Here is an 18,750-nt window from a genome sequence, read left to right as displayed (position 1 = left end):
GGCTTAATCCACAAAAAGGGGGGCTTAATCCACAAAAAGGGGGGCTTTTCCTGCTGAAAAGCCCATTTTAGGGTGCCAGGGCACAGCAGGTCATCCCTGGAGTGTTCCCTGCAGGGGAAGCAAGAGCAGCACAGCCAGGTCTGGCTGGAGGGAAGGAACAAAGGGAGCTGACATGAAAATAATCAACTGCTGAATTGAAATGGAGAAGCAAAGGATGACTGGGAAAGTCAGAAATGGTCAGAGGAGCATCTGAGCCACGGCTGAGCTGCACAGGGAGGGGGCAGGAGCAGAGGGATGAGTGATCCCAGGGCACTGGGATGTTGGGCAGGAGACACAACTCTCCTGCTGGGAGTCTGCAGGCTCCTGCATTTGCAGGGTTTCCCACAGAATTCCATGAATCCCTCCATCCTAAAGCCACTCAGGAGGCAGAATGAACACCAGCAAGCAAATTAATGGTGGGAGCTTCTCAAAAATCAGGGAAACCTCTCTTGCTGCCACAGCAGTTCCCATGTGCAGATCACAGTGGAAGAGCAAAAATCTGACACTTTTTATCTCTCTCTCAGAACAAGAAATTGCTCATTTTTACCTACAAAATGTGGTTTACAAGGTATGAGCCATCCCCTGCCACCAACCAGCAGCAGAGAGGGGTTTTACTCATTTCTGTTAAATGAGTTACAATACAGAGCACAGGTGGAACATTCAGCTCTTGCCCATCACAGGGAGGCAGAAATTCAGAGAAAAGTGTCCAGAAAAAGAAGTTTAAAAAAAACCCAACCCGGAAATGGCTTCTCTTCCACGAAGAACTTTTTCATTTTGTTTGTTTAAGTATTGAATTACCAAGAAGAGACTTCACAGCCCCTTCCAGTGCTTAAAAGGGGTCCAAAAGAGCTGGAAAGGGACTTTGGATAAGGGATGGAGGGACAGGACAAGGGGGAATGGCTTCCACTGTTCTGTTCAGCAACCCATCAGGAAGTTTACATTCATTTTTGAGCAGACTTTTATTCTCTAGCTACCTGCTATTTATGACTGACAGGTCAGAATGATCAGAGATGATGAATTATTTCATTACAGTTACATTATTTATTAACTGCATTTATTACAGTTGTTTTCATCAGTGCAAACTACTACAAAATGACCAAGCCAAACATCCTTTATTTTCATGGAAAAGATTTTGTTGCCATTGAACTTAAAACACTTAAGAACAGCCAGAAGGTGCTGTCACAATACAGGACTCACCAGGTTTCTTCCCTAAGCTTCCTGTTTTTCCAGCTGCTCCTGGAGCCTGGAAACAGAAAACAAGATGCAAGTTTAGCACTCAGATTTATTTCCTCTACTTACACATTAAATTTAACACACTAACCAAGCATGGAAGTAAAAAACCCACAGGAAGATTGTGTTTTTACAGAAATCCTTAATATTTCTGATGGCAATAAATACCTGGGAATAAACCCCAAGCAGTGCATGGAAGTGGATGACTCAGTGCCAAAGTGCAGAATTCCCTCCTGAACTTTTACTCCCTTTCATGGACTGCAAATATCAGTGTAAATCCAAATTACATCACACTGGAATTGTGTGTCTGGGAATCTACACAGTGGGAATTCTGTCCAGGTGAGTTAAAGCAACAATAATTGTTTTTGACTCTACAAACAGTTGGATTGCAAATATTCCTGAGAAACTCAGACAGGGTGGGATGAGGGATGAACATCATCATCATCATCATCATCATCCAGGCCAAGAGACTTGCAAGAAAAGCCTTTGAACAGCCACAAAAAACCCAGTAAACCCTGGAATTAGTCCAGTTCCTGCTCCCTAAATAATTCCTTCCATTTTCTCCTGGTCCATTAACCCTCTTATCTCCTGCTATAAAAAGGTTTCAGATGGAAAACAGCAACAGAAACCTGAACTGAACCTTGGTCAGAAATGTTGGGTCACCATAAATATCCTCTTGCCTTCCAACACTTCCACCCTCCTCAGCTTCACCTTCTTCACCTTCAGGAGCCTCCTCACAAACTCCATCCCACAGCCTGAAGGTTCTCTCAGAATCCCAATTCCTCTGGGGAAAAAAGCCACTTTCCTCCTCAGGATTCTCCCCATTAACCTGATGCTTGGAGAACCTGGGGATTCTGGCAGAAACTAATACAAGGAGTAACTAAAAAATAGTTCAGTGGCTGAGAGAACAGGGCTATTGGGAAAAAAAAAAGTGTGTTGCTTTTGGATGGCTCTATAAAATGGATTATTAGGGATCTTCAAGCCCTCTTGGAGTCTCAGTGCTGCTCCCCTGTCCCTGTCACACACTGAGTGCAGTCAAACCACGAGGGCAGCAAACCTGCCCTCCCTCCCTGCACTCCTTTGATCCTCCTCAGTTCCCACCTTTCTCTACAAGCACAGGGACCTGTCTGAGCAAGAAGAGTGAACCAGGAAAGCATCACCCAGAGATCAGATACAGAGACTGAGTTTAGGTCTGGGGACAAGGACAAGGTGGGCTTGACACTCCCACAGGGGGAGGATTAACTGGTGAGAACAACTCAGATTGAAAGGGGAGTGTTGGGCATTAATTCTGCTTTGGAAAGTGTTTCTTGCAGGGAAACACCCTCAGGGACAACCAAGGGTTTGGACTTTCAGAGATCACACTCCTCCAAAACATCCCTGAGTCAACATCTGTGCTGCTGGATTGGAAGCACATCTCTGGGGCTGGGACACTGGGACACTGTCCTACAGCCAACTGGGACAGAGAGGGGTTATTGGGTGGGATGGGACACTGTCCTACAGCCAACCCTGACACAGAGAGGGGTTATTGGGTGGCAGAAACATCAGAATCACCTGGGCCAGACTGAGTGTGAATTGGTTTTGAGGGCTCTCTGAATCCTTGGTGAAAAAGCAGAATAAACACACAGAGAAGTCCTACAGCACTTCAGTAAATAACTTAATTTAGTAAATAACTAAATTAACCAACAGTGCATTTGAGATGGACTCAATTCCTGGTCCATTCGGGAGATGGAGAAATAAGTTTCAATTCCCTCTGTTGAGAGGAAACACGGGGAGAGGACAGACCCTGTTCTGCTTCCCTTCTGCACAGCTGAGACCCTCACTGAGCATTGGAGGATATTTTGGGAGAAGTGATAAAGTCTCTTGAACCAGAAGGGCAGAACTTGCTCTGTCAGTTCAGTGAGACCCAGCAGTCTTATTAAACTGTGTGGTGCAGCAGGACCCTGCACATTCCCACTGGGATTATCTCCTGAACCTTTAAGCAAAGTTTTGTAAGCAGAGCCATCCCAGTTGCTGGTTTCCAACTCCCCTGAGAGCTCCATCCCCTCACAGGAATTACCACCAAGGATAAAACGCTGGCTCAGATCTGGTTCCATCCACCTCAGCCTAATGAAAACTTGGGCATGGACCACGAACTGATGTCATTGTCCCTCTGGAGAACAAAGACTTTCCCACCCTGTTAATAAGGTGGAACTTGGAGGGGCAGGGAATAGTTTAATTTATCACCTTGGGGTGAATGGGCAGCCTGGGCAGAAGAACAAATTAAAAAATTCTTCTGGTGTAGAAACCACTGAGATTTTGAGGTTTACAGGCATTTCTATAAACTCTGCACTTGCTGCTGAAAGATCACCACTGTTTGTCTTTGGGTCTGAGTCAACAGTGCAGGACATATTAAATTAAGTCACTCTTTTAGGACCATTTTCCCCCAGCAGGCAGCTGTCCAAGCACAGCAGAGATGAGAGTTAACACACAGCCAGGACTGTGAAAGCCTCTGTAAAAGCTGGCTCTGTGAACAAGCTGAAGAGCAAAACCCTGCCATGTAATCAAAATTACCCCTTTGGACACAGAACTGTGTCCTGCAGGCACAGGAACCCCTGTAGGGAATATGGACACCAAGGTCTCCACGAGCTCTGAGCTTCTTCCTCCCTCTCTCATCAAGATTGGAGCTGCAGGTGGGATTTTCAGCAGCCAAAAGGGCAGTTGGGGCACTTTGGGATGAGGGGCACTGAGCTGGCTCAGCCCCAGGCAAGCCCAGGTCAGAGAAACATCCCACTGACCTCTGAGAAAACCAGTTCCCAGCTTTAAACACCTGAGTTCTCTGCAAAGATCTGCCAACAACACCCCAACATCCTCTCTCCCAAGGACTGCAATGCTGAGCATCATTAACTCTCAAGGGTTTTTCCCAATCCTGTCCTAGAGGGTGTTGCTGGGATTTCTGGACTGCCTCTAAATTTCCCCTACAAAGGCTTCCTACAGCTGCACATTCCACTGCAGGTTTTTATTCCTTGGCTTTTCCACCAGCAGGATGGTTTTAAGGAGTGACTTTGCTCAGAGTTGCAGAGTCTTTCACTGAGTTGTGTCACACACACACAGAATTCCAGAAAACACACTTGTGAAAAAGCCTTTCCATCCAAATCCACAAAATCCACTGGTTTTTACTTATTTACCTTTTAACCCCCCATTATTCCAGAAGTATAAATCAGAGCTCCTTCTCATCAAGTGCATTCAACTCTGACACTGTGCTAATTCCTACTACTAAATAAATTATCCCCTCAAACAATATAAATGAGAAAACACCTTTCTTTAGAATGCCTAAAAAGAAAGAAAAAAACCCCATGTGGACATGTTTTATGGCATTATTTCAGGACAAAAATAGATGGAACAGAACCTCTATTATTCAGTCAAAAACTTTCAAATAAATAGAGCAGTTTTGGCTAAAGTTTTGTTGCAAAATTTGTTACTCTTGATTGCAAGAAAATGTCAATAGGGAAAAAATACAACAGATTGAAATATTACTCTCTAAATTTTTTTTTTCAATAATGGCAGCAAGATCCAGCTCAGCCATTAAAAACTTACCTGAGGAACAAAGAAATCGTGGCTGTTCTGCTTTGTCTCTACCCAAGTGCCACAAGACCCATTAACACAGGCAGGGTTTATTTGAACACACCACCCATAAATTATTAGGGATGTTGTGTTGTAAAACACAACTGTTACTGTTGTTACTGCTGTTCCTCCTTTCCAAGCTCACAGTCAGTAAAGCTCCACCACATTTTCCTTTCCCTTCTGACCCACCGACTTCCAGCCACGAGAACCCCAAACGAAACACCCTCAGCTCCAGTTGAGAACATTTCAACGTTTTCTCTACCTCAGAATCTTTGAGTCTCACATAATTAGATGGGAAAACTCCTGATTTATCACCCAGCGTGCCCGTCCACCAGTCACCATCTTTCTTTGTCACCAGAATCATGTCACCTTGTTGGAAAGTGAGGTCTCCTTGCTCCGAGCTCTCGTAGGTGTACATGGCAACGTACTCTGGGAGAGGGACACGAGCAGAAAACAGGGAGAAAACACTCAGAAACTGCTGCATTACCACGTGCAAACCCCAGTTCATACAAGTGGTTTATTCACAGGCTCGATGGAAGAGCAATTTATTATTTACTACTCACAGAGACCTCAATATTCCATGCAAAAAATGATACCTATCACGACTAAATATAAAGGATCAAAAGGCTGCTTGTGTAATTAAAATATACATAGATCATTTATATCCCTCTGCAAACACGTCTCCCAGTGGTTTCTGGTTTGTGCTGGTGCCTGGAACTCTCAGTGTTTGGGATGGGAAGTCTCAGCATCCAGAATTTGGGATCCAGCCCTGCTTTACAGCTGCTGTTCCAAGGGCACAGGGAATTAATTCCTTCAGCCCCTCTTACCCACAGATGGGTCTGAACCTGCTCTGGGCAAACACCCCCAACTCCTCAGTGGTCCAGTGCAAACCCACCAAACTGGGCTGATGCTGAGATAATTCAACCAGAACTACAGGCAAAAAAATCCACATGAATTATTAGAAAGCCCAATTTCAGACAATTCAGTACCATTTGCTACAGAACTCGCTGTATCCTATTGACCTGAGCATTCCCACACTTTTGTGGGCTCAAAGCAGGTTCCTGAGGCTGATTTTCCCCTGTTCTGGGCCCAAGAGCAGCTCCCAAGATTCTTGAAAGACTTCCCTGCCCATGGAACAGGAATGTTCACGTGTTCCAGTGCAGCTGGAAATTGTTCTTTGTGCTTGAACACTAAACCTGACCAAAAACCTTCCCTGGGGGTAGTTCAGCAAGAATTCCAACCAAATTCCTGTTCCCAAGGAAAGCCTGCAGCTGAAGAACTCCCACTTCTGTTTGCACCCACACACACTAAACACAGGAGCCTTTCCTAAATCCTCCCAAGGGAAGAGAAGATCCATCCTTTTCATGTCTTAAAAAAAGCTCTATTATTTAAAAAGCTCATTACTTAAAAAGCTTTATTATCTCTTAAAAATACAGCTCCTTGGAAATGTTTTCCCCAAAGTTGAGCTCCTTTTTAATACAAACATATAACCTGATATATATCTATAAATATATATAGATATATAACAAGCACATATATCTATATCTATATAAATATATATAGGTATATAACAAGCATGTCTACCATTGCTTTTGCTCAAATATGAGGAAAACCAGAATGAGATGATGTTTAAGGTCCTTTCCAACCCAAACCATTCTATGATTCCAGGAAATACAGTGAGCCAGACCAGCTGTATTTTGAAATAACTGATTATCTCCCCTTCCTCGTAGGTGGATCTTTGCTGTTCCCTCCAGGCAGGAATTCCCCTTTTAAAACCCTCCAGAGGCCTGGAAATGATCTGATAATTCTCTGTCTGTGCCCCAGGCTCCATCTCTGACCAGAAGGATCCCAATATTCTATAACTCACTGTCACTGCTTTAATTAAGAGTTTAATGAAACATTGGAAATGAGCTTTGGGGGAAGTTGAGGCATTTATTCCCAATTCCTGACATCATGGAGTACATGGACAGATGTGTTTATTTGGCATAACCCCCTCCCAGACCACAAATTGTTACCAAAATACTGGTAAAAAAATAAAAATATTGGGAAAAATTACAAAATACAGAAAATATCTTGTGATATGTTAAATTATTTCTTCTACATACACATCACTTATAAATTCTTATTATAATAAATTTAAATCATTCCAGAGGCAAATTGATTTGCACCTCAACTGGAACCCCCCAGTCTGCCCCTGAGGTTGATTTTGGTAACAAGCAGAGTTGTTGTGGTTCATCCCAGAGGAAGATCCTCTCAGTGCTATGGTTTGAAGTCCTTCCTTACCTTCCCCTGACATCGTTGCCTTGGCTGCTGGGGATGCTACTCTTTTCAGACTAGCAGGGCTTTCTGAGGATCCAGAATCCATGCTTTAGGAGAAAATAATGGTTATATAAGGAATTCAATCTCTTCAGAAAAATCAGTGTTATATTTCTAACTCAAAAATGCATTTGCACCCCCAAGCAGTTCCCTGTGTTTTAAAAGAGCAGTAAATGGGCAAAATAAAGCTCTGAAGTCCAGCTGTGGTTTCACTGAGGCAGATGCTTTAAACAGAGGATTTTCTCCATCTCCTCTTCTTCCTCAGCAAAAATAATGATCTAAGATCCTTCTCATGTATTGCTAATGTCCATGTTGCCTTCACACTACACAGAATTTAAATTCCTCCGAGAATAATGAGAAGTGATTTAGATTTGAGGAATCTCTTTTAATTTTGGGGAAAGATAAGCTGTGACTTACACAGGTGCAATTCATAAAATCCAACAGACTCATTTTTTAGTTGCAAGTCATCTAAAATTGAGAAGGTCCATTAATGTTTTGTTGGTCAGGCAAGACCCAAGGAGAACTGGGGTCAGTTTTATTGCCCACACGGATTTCCAAGGTTGGAAGCCCAAACTCTCCAGAAGAGTCAGACAAGAAAATTTTCACAGAGCAGATTCTCAGCTTTAAAATCCAACTGTGCAACTCCTCCTATTTATTCCTCTATCCCACTACAGGAAAAGCAAACAAAATACCTCGTTGACTTCCTAATGGGGCCTGAAATGAGCTTCACGTAGGATTTGGGGAACCACCCCTTCTGTCCCTGGACCTCTCCAAACCACCACATGTCTTGCTGCTCCAGGACTGTGATGACATCGTTCTTGTTGAAATTCAGGTGGTTGTCCTTTTTCGCCCTCCAAGGATACAAAGCCTGTGCTTGAAGCCCCTCCACTTTTTCACCCTTAAAAAAAAAGAGGCAGAAGTCAGTCATGACCCCCCCTTTCACCAGGAAAAATGCTTAAGGAATTATATTCTCAGGCTACTTATAGAGCAACAACATACAGCCCCTCCCTGAGCTAAAGCAACACCAGTTAAACTCCCTAAGTCATTCCAGAAATGTTTACAGCCCTCCTACATTTCTGGCTGTTGAGACATAATCAATACTAAGTTAAATAGTTTTACAATTAAAAAATGCATGTCATAAACCTTCAGGCAGCTGATTTGGCAGAACATAAGTAAATAAGTAAATACAGAAAACGATGCTTTGCTGATATTATTCACTGTACATTCCAGGGTTTTTTTGCTCTAAGACAGTGAGATGTTCAGCACTTTCCAGAACACAGTTCTGTTTGTTGTTCTGTTGAGGAAAAGGAAATGCTTGAACAGATGGACAGAATTCAGCTGCTCTGAAGCTTTGCCATTGCTGTTCCTCTTAACCACATAATCCACCTGGGAGTGAGGGTGGCTGTCATGGGAGTCAAGAAAGCCCCAAGGAAGTGACCCAACCCTGGACCACCAAAATCCAAACCAGCCAGCCCAGAACAGCAGAACAGCAACTGCTTTGTGTGAAAACCTGCCCCAGATGCTGCCAATGGATCACAGAACCATGGAAGGGTTTGGGTTGGGAGGGACCTTAAGGATCATTTCATCCCACCCCCTGCCATGGGCAGGGACACCTTCCACCAGCCCAGGTTGCTCCAAGCCCCGTCCAACCTGGCCTTGGACACTTCCAGGGATCCAGGGGCAGCCACAGCTTCTCTGGGCAACCTGGGCCAGGGCCTCCCCACCCTCCCAGCCAGCAATTCCTTCCCAATATCCCATCTAACCCTGCCCTCTGGCAGTTTGAAGCCATTCCCCCTTGTCCTGTCCCTCCAGCCCTTGGAAATAGTCTCTCTCCATCTTTCCTGGAGCCCCTTCAGGCCCTGCAAGGCCACAGTCAGGTCACCCCAAAACTTCTCCTCTCCAGGCTGAACAATCCCAGCTCTCCCAGCCTTTCCTCCCAGCAGAGCTGCTCCAGCCCTGGGATCCTCTTGGGGCCTCCTCTGGACTCTCTCCAGCAGCTCCATGTCCTTGCTGGGCTGTTCCCCAGGGCTGGAGCAGCTCTGCAGGGGGGGGGACACTCCCTGTTCTCCCTCCAGGCTGGAAGAGCTCCCCCACCTCAGGTGACAGGTTTAACACACGGCCAAGGTTCCCACTTTGCTTTCCAAACCTTTGCCAACGTTTGCAGAGGCTGCAGGAGCTCACCTGGCCCAGCACAGGGGAGGGAGAGGAGCCAGTGACGGTGGCGGGGGTGAAGGCCGAGCGCTGCCGCAGCTGCCCCGCGCTGGGCACGGTCAGGGAGGGTTGGGCTGCCCAGGCATCCCAGTTATCACTCTCTGCCTTCTCACTGGGGTTGGTTGGCCACCTGGGAAAAAAAAAAGAATGATGTAACTCCTGCTGTTTTCAGCTGGAGAAGAACATTCCTGCGGAACAAAAGTTTCTACGTTCTCCGTTGATTCCTTTGAATTGATTAATCCCTGAGCACCAACCCTGCCATCAAACCCGGGCTGACCAGGAATTTATCTTCTAAGGCAACTCCAAAGGCACTTGCTTGTCCTTGCTACTTAAGGGCAGGTTTTTACTTTCATTTTTTAGCTGTTCCCAACATAGCAGGAGTTCAGGCTGTGTTACACACAGTGGGAAGAGAAACTAAAATAATTAAATAATTAAAATAATTCTTCATTCTTTCCAAAACTAAAATAGTTAAATAATTAAAATAATTCTTCATTCTTTCCAAAACTTTCCCACTGGCCTGGCACTGACCTCTTACACCCCTTTCACTTAGACACAGAATCCCAGAATGGTTTGGGTTGGAAAGGATCTTAGAAGTCATCCAGTGCCACCCCCTGCCATGGGCAGGGACACCTTCCACCAGCCCAGGTTGCTCCAAGCCCCGGCCAACCTGGCCTTGGACACTTCCAGGAATCCAGGGGCAGCCACAGCTTCTCTGGGCAACCTGGGCCAGGGCCTCATATTTATATTTTAATTTATAAACACGAATACAAGGTCAAACAATTACAGTTGGTGATACTGCCCAGAGCACTGAGTTAAGACATGTAGGGAAGGGCACATGTTCTACTTCCATCAGTCTTGTTAATGCTGTAATCAGGAATTAATAAATCATCCTTTCATGGTATCTCTGTCATTAGCATATTTTGCATAATCCAAGCTGGGAACCTTCAATAAGGTTCAGTGGCAACTAATTTAGGAGAAGGAGATTTGGGAGGTTCCTTCCAGTGTGTGAAGGGACCTACAAGGAAGTCAGAGAGGGACTGTTCACCAGGAACTGCAGTGACAGGACAAGGATTAACGGGCTCAAGCTGAAAGAAGAGAAATTTAGGTTGGATATAGGGAAGAAATTGTTCCCTGTGAGGGTGGGGAGGCCCTGGCCCAGGTTGCCCAGAGAAGCTGTGGCTGCCCCTGGATCCCTGGAAGTGTCCAAGGCCAGGTTGGCCGGGGCTTGGAGCAACCTGGGCTGGTGGAAGGTGTCCCTGCCCATGGCAGGGGGTGGCACTGGGTGGGCTTTGAGGTCCCTTCCAACCCAACCCAGGGGTGATTCCAGGATGCTGAGGGCAGTGAACACCTCAGTGTCACATCGTGCCACACCTCAGTGTCACCTCAGTGAACACCTCAGCCTTCCCACCGTGCCACATCCTCCCTTGGCACTGTCTCCTGTGTGTGCTGTGCCCTGGGCACTGCTCAGCAGGTCTGGTGGGAGCAGCCTGGAATCCCACAAGGCCATATTTTAACAATTTACCGTGGAAAAGCTCCTCCCCAGAGGGTATTTTTCCCTTTGCAGCCTGGCTGCCCCACTCAGTGCCAACGCAACCAAACCCATCCCAAAGGCCTCCAGCGGGTCTGGGATGTTCCTCACTCCCCAAACCTACGTGGAGCTGAAGTCTGCCCAGTTGTTGGCGGTGGCAGGAGCCTCGGAGGGGGCAGGAGCTGCCAGGGGGGTGCTGCCCTCGGGCAGGGACACTTTGGGGGCCGGGGCCTCCCCCCCTGGCCGGGCCGAGGCGGGGACTTCGCTGTCGGGGATTTTCTCGGCGTAGTTTGCAGGGAACCAGCCAGTCTTGCCCTTCAGCTCTCCCCCGAGCCACCCCGGCTCTCCGGTCTGGCTCTCGTCCACCTGCAGACACACCAAGGCACAGAGTTGAGAAACATCCCCTGCAAACACAATTTTCACTTCAAACAACCCCAGGGACTCACTTCCTGCGGTGCAATCCAGCTTTACAAGGCTTTTTTTCTTCTATTTGCTTTTTCTCCCAAGACAAAATCACAGAATCCTGGAATGGTTTGGAGGGGAAGGGACCTTAAAGCTCTTCCAGTCTCACCCCCTGCCACAGGCAGGGACATCTTCCACTAGCCCAGGTTGCTCCAACCTGGCCTTGGACACCTTCAGGTGTTCAAAAGGGTTTCTTGGTGATGAGGCAAAAAAAATTTGTTTCAGTTCTAATGCATAAAGCAAGGATGGGTTTTAAACAGCTACTCAAGGTCTGTCATAGCATAGCAGACTTGGGAGCAGTGAGTTCCAGGGAAATCCCTGAAGTATTGCTATTTCTCATCTAACTAACACAAAATGCAGTTTTCTAGAAGTTCTCCTCGGTTCCCTTGCAGAAAATAGAACAAAAAACCTCCCACAGCATATTGCAACCAACACCCATTGAACAGTTCCAAGCAAATCCACAAATGTGGGGATGTATTTATACAGAACAATTCCACAGGAAGGTTTCCTGCGGAAATTTTCAGGCCCCTCACTCTGATCCTTTTGCCAGGTCATCAAGGCCTGGATGCAACAAATACGACCATAAAGTCATGGAATACCCTGAGCTGGGAGGGACCCCAAAGGCTCATCCAGTCCAAGCCCTGGCCCAGGACACCCCAACACTCCCCCCTGTCCCTCAGAGCGTTGTCCAAACCCTCCTGGAGCTCTGGCAGCCTTGGGGCCGTGCCCACTGCCCTGGGGAGCCTGGTCAGTGCCCACCACCCTCTGGGGGTCCAACCCCCCACAGTGGCTGGTTTTTGATCAGAGTTTCTCTCCTCTGTTCAGGTCAGGAGCAACCAGAGTCTCAAAATACGTCAGAGCTGCAAACCCCAGAGTAACTCCAGGGTTGGCTGTGGCAGTAACAGCACAGTCACAGCATCACCGTGGAATCATGGAATTATTTGGGCTGGAAAGGCCCTTAAAGCCCATCCAGTGCCACCCCTGCCATGGGCAGGGACACCTTCCACCAGCCCAGGTTGCTCCAATCCCATCCAACCTGGCCTTGGACACTTCCAGGGATCCAGGAGCAGCCACAGCTTCTCTGGGCAACCTGGGCCAGGGCCTCCCCACCCTCCCAGCCAGGAATTCCTTCCCAATATCCCATCTATCCCTGCTCTCTGGCAGTTGGAAGCCATTCCCTGTGTCTTGTCCCTCCATCCCTTGTCCCCAGTCCCTCTCCAGCTCTCCTGGAGTCCCTTTAGGCTCTGGAAGGGGCTCTCAGGTCTCCCTGGATCCTTCTCTTCTCCAGGTGAACCCCCCCAGCTCTCCCAGCCTTTCCTCCCAGCAGAGCTGCTCCAGCCCTGGGATCCTCTTGGGGCCTCCTCTGGACTCTCTCCAGCAGCTCCATGTCCTTGCTGGGCTGTTCCCCAGGGCTGGAGCAGCTCTGCAGGGGGGTCTCACCCGAGGGGTCAGAGGGGCACAATCCCCCCCTGCCCTGCTGCCCACGCTGGGGGATCAGCCCAGGGCATGGATGGATTTCTGTCCCTGGAATAGTCCACTGAGCTCCTGACAGATTCCTTTGCCTCGGGCTGGTTGTTGACTTTTTCCCTCCCCCTGTAACATCCCACTCCCCCCCTTTTGGTGCAAACCCACCCATTATTTCTCCTTATTTTGGGCCCTCCTTCTGGCTCAGTCCCTGCCAGCTCAAAGCAAACCAGAAATAAAGGCACTTTGTGCTTGACCAGCTCCATGTGCTCTCACTGCAGTGCAGAGCAAAATTTCCACTGCAGCAGAGCCCGGGACTGATGGAGCAGCAGGAGGGGGAGGGAAGGTCACATCCTGGGAGAAAGGGACTGTCAGCACCCCAGGCCAGGCTGAATCATCTCACACTAACAACAGTCACCCAGGTGGGACTCACTCAGGGGGACAGGGAGGAACCACAACCACTGACACACAGAAGGAACAGCTCTGAAAAGCCACATTCCTGGTGTGGGGATGCTCCAAAAAGAGCATCTTTGACACGAATCACAGTCAGACAGGAACCACTGGGAGTTTTCAGAAATAAGGAGAAAAAACCCAACCAAAAGGTTTTAAACTCAACTGATTGAATGTCTCTTCTGAGGGGAGTTGAAGTTACAGGAACTCCTAAAGCAGCCTGTGAGGACAGTCAGATTCCTGCTTATCCAACCCCACTCAGTCCTCCAGGAACACTCAGGAAAAGGCACTTTGAAGGGTAATTTAAACTTCATCATTCAAAAGAAAACTGGTTTCTTACTCATTCATATAAGATACCAGTCACACCTGGTTTTGCAGCACAGGACTGGAATGTTGAACAAATTCCTTTGAACCTTTCTAAAATTAATTTCTTCCAATTTTCACACCCATCATCCCCAAGTCCCTACAACAAACAATCCCAGAATATTTATTTCCAAAATACAACTAGAGTTTAAATGTACACCTGAATAGTGAATTATAGTGGGGAGGGGTTAGTTTTTATTTATTCAACTGTACTTTAGTCACAGCTGAGAACTCTTTATGTGTCTCAGACAGAGAAGGCTCATTCCAACTCCAGCAATCAATAAGTAACAAAACTGAGGAGAAGCTGTCATTAGGAATTTGTTTTAAAAAATATCTGTCCTCACACAGAAGCTTGGCTGAGTCACAGACAGGATTAAAACCAGTCTAAGATCACAGTGAAAGACATTTAAAGTACATTGAAAGATAAGAAGCAGGGAAAGCCAAAATCCAAGGAAAATACAAAATCCTGTAACTACAAAGTGGGAGGATTAAAAAACAGAGCCCACAAGCCACTGACTCCCCAATCCATGAGGCCAGATCCAGGTCACTGACACATCCCAGGAGCTGGGAGAGCAGAGCCCTCCTCAGCCTGGCAAATCCTCTTCCTTCCCAACAAACCTTCTCCCTCATTTCCACCCAGGCAGGTCTCAGGGTTCATGCCCAGTGTAAAAGTGCTTTACACTGCTGTAAAGGTGATTTACAAGCTCTACATCCATTAAAGTCCTCCTGCCCTGAGGAATTTTGCAGCCCAGCCTCCCGCCGGGACTCCAGCCTGGTCCCAGCCCCTGGATCTGGGTCCAGCTCTTTGCTCAGTCCCAGCCTGGGTGGTACCTCCTGTCCAGATGGAAATCAGGACACGGAATTTGTTTAAGATGGGTCAAAACTTGGGTTTCAAATGGGTCCAAACTCAGGTTCCAGTGGTGAAGGGCTCGATTTGCCCGTGCCAGTCCCCGGTTATTCCAAGGAATGGTGATTTTGTGGCACCCAGGACACTCCAGGCTGGAGAGCTGCTGAACTCCAGAGCTGCACTGATGCCACCAGCCAGAGCCACTTTAACATGTGAGCTTGTAAATGGTTGTTTTCCCAGGAAAGTCACCCCCTGGGCCCGGGAGAACCACAGGACACGACAAACACGGAAGGACTGAGGGTCAAGGAGCACAAATGCAGCATCAAAAGTAAGCTCTGGGTTGGTGCAGTTCAATTACTTTTGATAAAGTGAAGGAGTTTGTTAATTGGACCCTTGGGGAATTCAAGAACTACACGGGAACAAACTGTGTGTCCACGGAAATGGAGCAATTCCAGAGCCTTCCTGGAGTCAGGCAGCACTTACCCATTCCCTTTTAACCTCCAGAGGGAAGCAAAGATTCAAAGCAAGGCACAATTATAACACAGTTCACAATTTGACTTAGATCAGTTTGCCTAAAAGAGTAGCCCAGTTAAGCAATTACTGCAGAGCAGGAGAGAAATCCCCCAAGAATCAGGTTTAATTATTGTCAAAAATAAGTTAAATAAAGAGAACAGAGAGTAGTTACCCCACTGTGGGAGAGTAAACTAAAATCAGGTCCAAAAGGAACATATAAAAAGACCTGAATGTCCTCAAAGTCTCTATTTAAAATGTGTGAAGTGCTCCTTAAAATACCATATTTTTGGCAAAAATATTATTTTCCCTGCAAATCTCTATTTAAAAACGTGTGCAGTGCTCCTTAGATTCTCACAGTTTGGGGAAAAATGTTACTTCCCTGCAAATCTCTCTTCAAAACGCATGAGGTGTTCCTTAAAATCACATATTCCTGGGAAAGGTGGCATTTTCCCTGTAAATCTCTAATTTTAGAGAGACAAAAGCAAATATTGCTTTCGACTTCGACACAACAGACTGGGAAAAAAATTGGAGGTTATTCTGTATCAACATCCCTGCCACCAAATTTTGAGGTTTGAAGTTTCCTTTCTTTACACAATTTAAGTCACACCTGGGCAGAACTGATCTGCTGCAGGAACATCCCAATCCCTCCTTACCATGACGATGTCTCCCGGCTGGATGGTGATCTCGTCGTGGCTTCTGGACTCAAAAGGATACAGAGCTCTATAATACACTATTTTTACATCCTCCTGAGCAGAAATGGTCAGAGGAGCTTTTTCTGAGCAAAGGAAAAAAAACACACAAGGAAAAAAAAAAATAAGCAAACCCCTTTATATTTTTAAACACTTGCAAAATGAGGTGAAAGTGGTGACAAAAATGAACAGTGTCTGTAGGAAGTATCTCATGCCCTCCCTATATGTGAAAATTAATGATTTAAAGACAATTTTCTTACTATTTTCTCCTCCAAACATCAGGGGAAATCATAAAAACACAGAATGGTTTGGGTTGGGAAGGATTTTAAAGCCCACCCACTGCCACCCCTGCCCTGGGCAGGGACACCTTCCACCAGCCCAGGTTGCTCCAAGCCCCGTCCAACCTGGCCTTGGACACTTCCAGGGATGGGGAATCCACAACCCCTCTGGGTAGGATTTAGTCATAAAAGTGCCCTCTGCTCCCTGCACAAATGAAAACAAAAAGGGACTGTGTGGAGAGCAGAAAGAGGGGGATTAAATCTTAGATTTTGGGTCATTTCATCAGATAACAACATTCCTGGGAAAGGCAGGAGAGGGAACAGGGGAACCCCGGGACACACTGGTGCTCTAACAAATCCCAAGGCACATATTGCACAGCAAAATAAGGAAACACAGAAATAATTTCTGACATCTTGCATCAGGATCTTCCAACCCCTTCCAGCTCAGAATCTCTCCTCACTTGGCACTGGGAATCTCATCCTGTGCTTTCCACTCTGCTGAACTCCAGACTTTTAGGGACAATAGTGATGCCTAAAAGGACAATTTTTGGAGTCTAGAGCTCAATCTGCCCATTATTTACTTTACTAAACTAGCAATCCAATCTGGAAATATAACATCCTCCTGTATTAAATGGGAAGCCAGAAGAGAAAAGAACTGTTCCAGAGGCTCTCCCCCAGCATTCCTGGTGTTTGACCCTACCTGCATTGGACCAGGGAGCCTGGACTGGCTTGGCTGGCTCCTGGTGGGGCTGGAAAAGTTTACTCAGCTTCTCTTGCATTTCCTGCTTCCCCTTCTCCTCACTTTCCTTCTTCTTAGGCATTTCTTCCCTTTTTTGCTTTTCATCTTCCTGAATTTTTTTTTGCCACTGAGGTTCCTCCTCCGGCTGCCCCCGATCCGGCCGCGGTTTGTCCCGTTCCTGGATTCGCCTGTTGGAAAACCAGGGTGGGGTTTTTTTAAGCCACTCAAGCCCAAGACCATCCCAGTCAGTTGTCCTTTGGGGTGATCTATAGCACAAAGGGTCCTCTGCAGGGCTTTTCCATTCCCTGTGAGAGCTAATTTGATTTTGATGAGTTACCAGCCCCTTCCCAGCATCTCCTTACACAATTATTCGTGGGATCACAGAATCATGGAATGGTTTGGGTTGGAAGGGACCTTAAATATCATCTCACTCCAACCCAAGGCCACAAACATCCCTAAGTAAGACTCAAAACAGCCCAATCAGAAGGGAAAAGCAGGAATCAGAACATGTGACACTCCTCATCTTGCTGTTGAGGGGTAAAGGGGAAACACATTTGGAAGCTTCACCCAACACCCCTGCAGAATATCCAGAGTATTTCACATCCCCAGCTGCCAGAAATAACAACTCCTTCCTCCAACAGAGGACAAGACAACAGGAGGAAAGGGTAAATGTGCTCTGCTAGAAATAATTTGCCCCAGTAGAGGTAACTCTGAAGATATAAAAGACGCCCAGTGTGCTTTGGTTTGTTCCATGACCTTTTTCCACCTCTGGGCTTTCTTCAGATTTAGGAAATTAGGGACAAATGCATGAGAAGAAGCTGCTCCTCACAGGAGCTCCTCACAGAATCCCAGGATCCCTGAGGTTGGAAAAGCCCTCCCAGCCCATGGATCCCCCCTGTGCCCCATCCCCACCTTGTCCCCCAGCCCAGAGCACTGAGTGCCACGGCCAGGCCTTCCTGGGACACCTCCAGGGCTGGGCACTCCAAACCTCCCTGGGCAGCCCCTGCCAAGGCCTGACCACCCTTTCCAGCAAGGAATTCCCCCTCATGTCCAACCCACCCACTTTCCAAGCATTAGGTTGGTACCAGAGGGCACAAATCTCATCTCAATCCCTAAACTTTTGAGTTGACAGGAATATTTTCTGAGAGGTGTCAAGGTTTAAATTAAGGGCTCAAATTAAAGCCTTTTGTTACCTCTGAGCTTCTTTTTGCTTTTCCAGCTCTACTGTCTTCCTTTCTTGTTCCTTCTGTTTCAACCTCTCAGCTTCCAAGCTCTTCTGCTTCTGGAGCTGCTGTTTGTTATGGATTTCTCTCAGCTCCTGGAGAAAAAGAAGGAAAATATGTGTAAACATACACTGTAGGAACCAGAACTAACAGCCCCAAATATTCCCTTGGGAAGGAACAACACTTGGAAATGTTTGGGGATCTCTGTCCAAACTTATCTGCAGTGGCAGATATTTAAGGTCTATAAACCACTTACTGTTTTCCTATTTTTATCCATATAACTGAGATATTAAAAGGTTAAGAAACAAGAAGGCCTTTAAATGGGACTCTAAAAAGCTTAATCTGAAAAGTCACTTCTGTTTTATTTTGTTTGCTGGTTTGTTGAATTCATTCTGAGCTCTCACAACAGCAACACAGTTAATGGGTTTTATCTTCCAATGAATGGTGATTTAAACCAGTTTTATTTTCCAGTGAATGGTGAGTTATTAAAGAACCTTCAGGATTGGTTTATACTCAGGAGATTGAGTTCCTTAAGGAGTGTTTTTGGGATGAGTTGTGGTACAGAGAGTATTCACCTATATATGAGTCAGTTCTTCTTTAATTAACTGGGAGGACATACCCGAAAAATTTAGAATATAAATAACAATAAAACCATAATATGCTTCTCAAGATTTGTTTTCTCCATTAACACAAATACAAATTTTATCTAGAATAACCTGGAATTTTGCATTTAAACTCCTCAGCATTCCAAGGAACAAAAGCATAACTTTACCTGTGACAACTGAGGGTTTTCACTGA

The 18,750-nt window shown here is 46.4% G+C and overlaps 1 protein-coding gene across 1 annotated transcript in view; it reads right to left on the bottom strand.

The window, feature by feature from the left end:
* Positions 1 to 18,750, bottom strand: part of ITSN1 (intersectin 1) — a 71,873-nt gene that overhangs the window by 25,246 nt on the left and 27,877 nt on the right. Inside the window, 9 exon segments of the mRNA XM_027701814.1 lie at positions 1,237 to 1,282; positions 5,132 to 5,298; positions 7,153 to 7,235; positions 7,878 to 8,083; positions 9,367 to 9,526; positions 11,049 to 11,290; positions 15,677 to 15,798; positions 16,691 to 16,917; positions 17,923 to 18,047. Of these exon segments, the coding sequence (XP_027557615.1) occupies positions 1,237 to 1,282; positions 5,132 to 5,298; positions 7,153 to 7,235; positions 7,878 to 8,083; positions 9,367 to 9,526; positions 11,049 to 11,290; positions 15,677 to 15,798; positions 16,691 to 16,917; positions 17,923 to 18,047 (1,378 nt within the window).

This window comes from Neopelma chrysocephalum, unplaced genomic scaffold (assembly GCF_003984885.1).
Source record: "Neopelma chrysocephalum unplaced genomic scaffold, ASM398488v2 Primary Assembly neopelma1_168, whole genome shotgun sequence".
Classification (NCBI taxonomy): domain Eukaryota; kingdom Metazoa; phylum Chordata; class Aves; order Passeriformes; family Pipridae; genus Neopelma; species Neopelma chrysocephalum.
The sequence above is the reverse complement of the archived record's forward strand: the minus strand, read 5'-3'. Positions and strand labels throughout refer to the sequence as shown.